Source organism: Nicotiana sylvestris, chromosome 5, assembly GCF_000393655.2.
Source record: "Nicotiana sylvestris chromosome 5, ASM39365v2, whole genome shotgun sequence".
Taxonomy (NCBI): domain Eukaryota; kingdom Viridiplantae; phylum Streptophyta; class Magnoliopsida; order Solanales; family Solanaceae; genus Nicotiana; species Nicotiana sylvestris.
This window is the reverse complement of record NC_091061.1, coordinates 66,853,611-66,861,615: the sequence shown is the minus strand read 5'-3', so window position 1 is coordinate 66,861,615 and position 8,005 is coordinate 66,853,611. Positions and strand designations below refer to the sequence as shown.

Genomic DNA, 8,005 nt, shown 5'->3' with positions numbered 1-8,005 from the left:
TATAAAGTTAAAATTGAACCATAGGCTAAAATCTGCACATAGGTTCATAATTGTTTAAAATCAGATAATTAAGCCGAATATAACAGTTGAGCGATCGTGCTAGAACCACGAAACTCGGGACTACCTAACACCTTCTCCCGGGTTAACTGAATTCCTTACCCGGATTTCTGGTTCGCGGAATGTGATACAGAGTCATTCTTTCCTCGATTCGGGATTTGAACCGGTGACTTGGGACACCATAAATCTCCCAAGTGACGACTCTGAATCTTTTAACAAAATAATCCCGTTTCGATTGTCACTTTAAGTTGGAAAAAAACTCCCTTATACTCCCTTCCGAGGGTGTAGGTAAAAAAGGAGGTGTGACACTCTCCACTTTTAGCTTCTCAAGTTATCTTATAAGCTCCTTTTCAGGTTCACATAACTCATAGCTAATTTATTGGGCGTTAGACGCAATAACATTTACATTTAAATTATCCGCGAAGTCATGAATAGTACTGCCGAATACTATTGATCTCTTGTCCAAGCTCACCTCTTCCTTCTATTTAGTGTATCATCCCATTTATAATTTTTGTGTTGAGCCTCATATATTTCTTATTTTTGAGCATGTACCATTAGCCATGTTTGGCTCAAACCTCCACTTCTTCAAAAATTTTCTCTTGATGGAACTCGCTCACTTTAGTCATTCGTTCTCCTTGGCCTTCATTCTCGTGATTGCTACACTTATTTTTTTATAGCTTTATTAAGTTCATAATGTTGCTCTGATACTTGCCTCACTATATCCATTATGTGAGCATCACGTTCCATGGCTTCCAACATTGTTGTTGCTATCAAACTCACAAACATTATTAGAATCATCATAATAAGGGCTCATGGACGAATAAGAAGAATTAGGACAACCATTTATTTCTATGACCTCCTTGACCACCATATACATTACAAAAATTTCACTCATAGGAATGAGATTGTGCGCATAACTTGCTCCTAGGAATATTTTGACGATTTTTTTACCAGTGAGATCCTTTACAATATGGATAAGGATCATCATAATAAGAATAACCATCATCCGAACAATTTTCATTTCAAGATGCCATGTTCAGTTAAGCTACAAAATACTAACTAAACCAAATTTTTAAAAAAATCCCTAAGTAGATAAAAAGTAAACGTCTAACCTAGACAAATAGCTAATTCTAAGTCTCCAATAATAGCGCCAAAAATTTGTTGGGGCCAAATGCACATGCAAGTATACGTGATCGACAAGTAATAAAGTGATAAGTAGAATATCCTTCCCAGGAAAACTTGTTATCAACTATTGACTAAATTAGACTATTCTAATTATCTAAATAAGAATTAAACTTATAAGTCTTTGACTTTAAACTAATTAAAATAAAGAAAAAATAAATAGTGAACTCTGAACAAATGACGAACAATTTTTTATGTTATCGATATGATAAAAACAATCTTGGATTATAGGCTATCTAACAATCATGTTGTATTCTTTACAATTGACTAATTAATTTATCTGATTTATTAGTTGACAAGGTTAATATTGTTCATAAGAATCTATTGAGTTCGTACTCGTCTATTTAATCTGACCTAACACCTATATGTCTATGGAGTTAGAATCAACAAGAATTTATAATTCTTGTATAATAACCAATCAACACAATTATGTATATATCTATCCTAACTGTTAATTTGTTCCCTGATGCCCAGGGTCAAGAACTTGTTCTACTCAATGCTATGTACAATCTAGAATTTTCACTTTCGAGTTTAATTCCAGATACGTAGATAGTATTCAATTGGTGATCAAACAATCAAATAATCAAAATTGAATAAATAAATCAGTACGATAAATCAAAAAAATCAAAATAAATACTCGTATAACAATAGTCATGAAAGAACCAAAATCCTAGAACGTAAAGTTAGCTCCATATAGACGACATCGTAGTCAAACAACAAATCATCCAAAGAAATATAAAAACTAAGTTTTGCGGGAAAAAAATTGAAATCCAATAAACTCTAGCCTCCATGATAACTCCTCGCTCTTTCTTGGTCAAAAGTAATATAAAATCGTACTTTATAGGTATAAAAAAAACTAGACGAAACAACCTAGTCCAAACCCAAAAAAGAGATGGAATGGCCTTGGAACCAGATGCTGGTGCATAGCATTGCCTATCGCGATGGCCAACCTCAGCCTCGCGCTGCTGATCTTCTTTGCCTCAATTCGTTTGTTAATTCAATTGTCCCTGCCTAACTCTATTCTGGGTAGTGGTGGGCTGCCAAACTCTTCTTTTCAATTGATACTTCATTTGTAATGAACATTCATGCATGCCCACGTAATCCTTAAGATTTCCCCCTTTCTTTTTGTGTATTCGATTTTGTCTTCATGTAATTTGGGATCTGTCAATCAAATTACATTCTTTGCTTGTTCTTTGCCTGTCATGTGTCTTTAACGGCACGTCAGTAATCATTTAAAAATACAATTGAAAATATCTATTTTGTTCCATAATTCCATCTTTAAAGTATCAGCATTATCGATTAACACTCAAATGAGTGTAAAGTACAATAATATAATTAAGTTGGGCATATCTAGTACAAATACAGTAAAAAAACAGTAAAAATACGAGTAAGGTAATATAAAAACACATATACAAATATGTCCAACATCAATGATTTAAAAGGAAATAAACAAACAAAAAGCAAAGAAAGACACACCTGGACGTCGTTGAATGCAGGACCTAATTGGAATTGGAAGAGCATCATAAAAATTAGTTAGGACACATGGACACTTTCTTTCCTTACCTAACCGGTAATTTTAAGGGGAAAGGTTCTAAATTGTGTATGAACTGACGATGTAGCACACGATTACTATTTTAATTATATTTTCCCAACAAATAGACTCTCACTGTTAGAAAAATAGACCAATATTGTCTTTCAAAAGAAAGCCTTGTTGTCGTTCGGTTCCAGCTCAATAAAGTAAGCATGACAACTGCCAACAAGAATTTTCAATTGTTGAGTTAAATTAAAATATTTAAAGATATAATTAATGAGTTTTATGTTTGATCCAATAATTAAAGCTTCAGGGGAGGTTAGTTAAGTTAACCGCATAAAAAAAATCAGAGAAAAAAAAAAGAACCGTTGGGATAAATGTGGAGCGACAAGGAAGGAACTGAAATTAGAAATTACAAAACATTGGGAAAAGAAAAGGAGAGAGAGAGAATCGCTTGGAATAGAAGCCATTGAAGCTCAAGGGCCTCTCTTTTTCTTCCTCTTCTTCTTCATTTGTATGTATAGAAAGAGAAACATTTAGAGAGAGAGGCTTTTTGGTTAGCTGAATTGATAACCAAAAAGGCAGGCCATATGTCAGATTCAAGCAGCGATTCCGTTTCCGTCGATGTTGAGACCATCTATCTTGGCGGAAAGGTTCCATTTTTCCCTTTTACTTCATTTACATAAACATCTGCCTTATTTTTTGGATTATTTTAATATTTAACGAGAGAAACGCTTGAAATTATCCTTCTCTGCCCGCAATTTTCTTTTCATTAATCTTGATTTTTCTTGTTTAAGCCCTGTCATTCATTTCTTATAAGGCCAATAAACACAAAACTTCTTGATGTTTTTTTTAAATCCTTGTTTAATGGTGGCATTCATTTCTTTGAAGGCCCAAAAACACCCTAGTTCTTAATTGTTTTCCCCCATTTTTCAGTCTTTGGGGGTTAAGAGAAATTTAGTCCTGAATTTATCTATTTTGCTGTCATTTAGTCTGGTCTTTAGTGGAAAAAATTGGATCTTGAATTGTACTTTATTCTCATTTGTTGTCTTAAATTTGTTTAACTCTTCCAATACTTGCGAAATGGCATCTTAATTCGGATTGTTAAGCCAGTATATGGAGTAGTAGGGGTAAACATTCGTCATCCTCTCTAGGAGGTATAATAGGTGAATGACATTATTTTTGGTATTCTATTGAGTAAGGCATTGCATTTGAGAGAGAGAGGAAGCAGTCTCTAGAAACAACAGGTTGGAAAAGCACTTCTTCCCACTCCGACCTAATAATGATAACCCATTAATACCTTCCTCAATGACAAAACGCTAACAAGCCCACTGGTATCTTCTTCCATCCTCCCCAGCCTGGGCTTTGATTTTTTTACACACCCCGTATCTAATAATTTGGAAGATTTTCTTGTTTGGCATTTCATTGCTTGGAAATGGACTACTTTTCTGTCTACTTAATGGTTGTTAGTTGACTATCTGCATTAAGATTTTACTTAAATGGTCATTCTGTTTCACTTGTTATACTGGTTAGTACATTTTCCATTAATGATAAATTTTATATCTTTTACATAATGGAGCTTCTATCTTCTGATCAATTAACATGATGCAAATGAACTTTTTTCAGGAGCATATCATAAGGACTGACTGTGGTTCTGTGTCAGTTTTAGTTTATGGAGACCAAGAGAAGCCAGCACTGATCACTTATCCTGATCTAGCTCTAAATCGTAAGTGTTAAGTTTGTATCCTCTAGTTTCATATTTCCCTTTTTTAGGATTTTCTATTCATGTACTTGTTGTCGCCTATATATTTTTATGTTATATACAACAACAACTATGTCTCAGTCCCGATATCCTTTTGTTATATGTTACCTTATATTGTCAAGACTATATTTTCTCATTCGTTCTTGCAGATAATTCATGTTTCCAAGGACTGTTCTTCTGTCCGGAAGCAGCTTCTCTGCTGCTCCACAATTTTTGCATTTACCACATTAGTCCTCCTGGGCATGAGGTCTGTGAACTGGCAAGCTTGTTTTGTTTCATCAAGTCATTAGGTTTTCTTCTATTTGTTGTCAAACTCTCTTTGAGCCGACTCATCTGAATCCCATTACTTACATAGTTCTCTTCTCGGAATTCCACAAGAGTTCTTGCAGTTGGGAGCTGCAGCAATTTGTTCAGAGAATCCTGTACCATCTGTGGATGATTTAACGGATCAGATAGTTGAGGTTCTTAACTACTTTGGGTAATCACTTAAGTTGTGTTTTACAACCCCCCCCCCCCCCCCACACACACACCAAAAAAAAAAAAAAAAATATTTTCCTCATGCTTGTCTGCCAAATCCTTAACCCTTCTTTCTTCCTCTGATCCTTTTGACTTATTAGATATCTTTGTTAAGTTGTTTGGAGCTCCTTCTTGGAAACTTCTTAGTTCTTACTAATGATGAGATTCTTGCTGTTTCTAGGCTTGGAGCTGTGATGTGTATGGGAGTAATTGCTGGTGCTTACATACTCAGCTTATTTGCTGTAGGTCTTTTCTCCAATAATGTCATGCTGATACTTTTAATAGTGGTATGGCTTAAACTTTACTAACAACGCTCACATGTCACAGATAAAGCATAGGGAGCGTGTTCTTGGTTTGATTCTTGTTTCCCCTCTATGCAGAGCACCTTCTTGGACTGAATGGTTTTACAATAAGGTACTCTTTCATATCTTCCGTTTACCTTTATGCTGTGAGAAGAAAATCCATTGTATGAAACTGGAGATTATTGTTAATATAGGTCATGTCAAATTTACTATACTTCTACGGGATGTGTGGTGTTCTGAAAGAGTTTTTGCTGCACCGCTACTTCAGCAAGGTACCCTACATGCATTCCCTTTGTGTGTTCACTCATAGATTTTGGCATGTTTTTCTTTCTACTGATTGGATTGAATAAGGAGGTCATTTCAATTGTATCAGGAAGTTCGTGGATCTCCAGATGTTCCGGAATCAGATATAGTTCAAGCATGCAGAAGAGTAAGTGCCTCCACTGTGGTAGTCCATGATGAATTGTTCAATTTAATACTTCCATTGGATATTGTTTAAGGATCTTCTCTTCTGTATGTTTCTTCTTTCTGGTCCTTTAACTTTTCAGTTACTAGATGAGAGGCAGAGCATGAATATTTGGCGTTTTCTTCAAGCCATTGATGGGTGACAAACTAAACATCACTGCTTAAATATTTGTACTGATTTCTTTATTTACATCCTTGTAAATTTACCTCTCTAAGCTTGACTCTATGAATGATAGGAGACCTGATATCACGGATGGATTGAAAACAATAAAATGTCGAACCCTCATATTTGTCGGGGATGATTCTCCTTTCCATTCGGAGGCTCTCCACATAACTGCTAAATTAGATCGAAGATTCAGTGCCCTAGTTGAGGTATATCACGCATTTTATGTTTAATGACACACCATTTCAGTATATTGTCATGTGCTATGAATTCCTTGTGTAGCAAAATAATTTAGTGATATTTGGCTAGTTAGGCTAGATACTGTCTGTAAATCAATTATATGCTCTAACTAAATGCTGATGCCGCCGCTTGAGTTGTATGTATGACACTTTGAGTAAATGCAGCACAAAATATAGGGAATAAGGAAAGAGTGTGATTGCAGGTACAAGTGTGTGGATCAATGGTGACAGAAGAGCAGCCACATGCTATGTTAATACCAATGGAGTATTTCCTCATGGGGTATGGACTATACAGACCAAATCAGTTCAGTGGCAGTCCTAGAAGTCCTCTCACTCCATCTTGCATTGCTCCTGAGCTTCTCTCTCCAGAAAGCATGGGTTTAAAGCTGAAACCTATCAAGACTCAGATTGCACAAAAATAATACTACTTGATTCTGTGTAAACTATGTAAAATGTATTTCATTTCTGGTTAGTTTTTGGGGGATATTTAAGGGTGAAAAGGTTAGATATATGGGTTGTAGATAGGAAAGTGAAATTCTTTTAATGGACATAGGGGAGGGAGATATTGTGATTCATTCATTCATTCATTGTAGGCAGGAATGAGAAGGTCATAAAACATACTGCAATTCTGAGTTGTATTTGTAAAAAGAGATACTTGTCCATGATCATGATGAATGACTAATAAGACAGCAAATTAATTATTTTTTGGTGATGGATGACTACCCTCTTATCCCTCCCCACGCCTATACATTAAAAAAAAAAAGGGTGCTTGATGGGTGAAACCACAAGTTATTAGGCTTTATAGAAGTGATAGTGGCCTGCCACTGGAATTGCGTTGGCAATCGGTCGTCTTGCGAGAGATGACAAAACAACGTTTAGAATCCCTTATCCTGTTATGTCTCCCATCACTATCCCCTCAGTTTATTGAATTCTCCCCCTCCCCCCCCCCCCACCCCAACACCAACACCAACCTGAGTCCAGAACCAAAGTGTTTTCTTATGGACTCAGAGCACAAAAAAAGGTATAGTGCATGGGTTACATGCGCTAAATTTGAACTTTTTACTTTAGCGGGCAAAGTTTACTTATAGCGCACATGCAGGATGCGCTATACTAAAAGTTGAAAAGACAAGTAGGATACGCTATACCTATATAAAATATAGGGCCCGTCTTGTTCCCCAACCAGACAGAAGCAGCAACACAAAAAACAGTCCCCCCCCTCCATTTTTTAACCAAAAAACTCCATTGGAGTCCACCCCGTTCCCCAAAACTTGTGTCTTCTCCATATTTTAGCAAGCTAACACCGGATCCAAGGTATTGTTGTGTAGTGGATCTCGTCTATTTCTCGTTTCGGCTCCCAAATCATCAATTTTTCACATTTCAAAAATTTTTAAATCGAGGTATTCCAACTTACTTTTTAGTAAAACTCGTGTATATAAAATGCTTATTAGTTATTTTTTATTGTGGTCTATATTTTTCTGTGATCGTTTGTGATTTAGTTAATTTTTTGTTTTTTATCCCGATTATTAGTTTATTTATGTGCTAAAAAATTTGTAAAAATATATATTGTTATTTTATGAATAATTATTATTATATGTGATTTTATTGTTGTACGTATATTAATATGTGACTTTATTGTTGTTTAGTGCTCTTTAGTGTTATGGTGTGCCATTAGTTGTTATGTAGTGCCCTTTAGCGTAGTAAAACTGATAATAAATTTTAGCTTATGGTAGTTGACTTTGTTTATGGCCATTTAGAGTCGTGTTACTTTAGTGCTCTTTGAGATTCCAT

At 35.4% G+C, this 8,005-nt stretch overlaps 1 protein-coding gene across 1 annotated transcript; it reads left to right on the top strand.

Moving 5' to 3' along the window:
* The first annotated feature begins 3,131 nt into the window (after nt 1–3,131).
* Nucleotides 3,132–6,929, top strand: LOC104226555 (protein NDL1-like). Its single transcript, XM_009778582.2, has 11 exons — nt 3,132–3,423; nt 4,397–4,496; nt 4,682–4,779; nt 4,922–5,010; nt 5,230–5,290; nt 5,376–5,462; nt 5,545–5,622; nt 5,724–5,780; nt 5,899–5,954; nt 6,052–6,187; nt 6,421–6,929. The coding sequence occupies exons 1-11, from the start codon at nt 3,361–3,363 to the stop codon at nt 6,637–6,639; spliced, it is 1,044 nt and encodes a 347-aa protein (XP_009776884.1). The 5' UTR covers nt 3,132–3,360; the 3' UTR covers nt 6,640–6,929.
* Nucleotides 6,930–8,005: the final 1,076 nt, after the last annotated feature.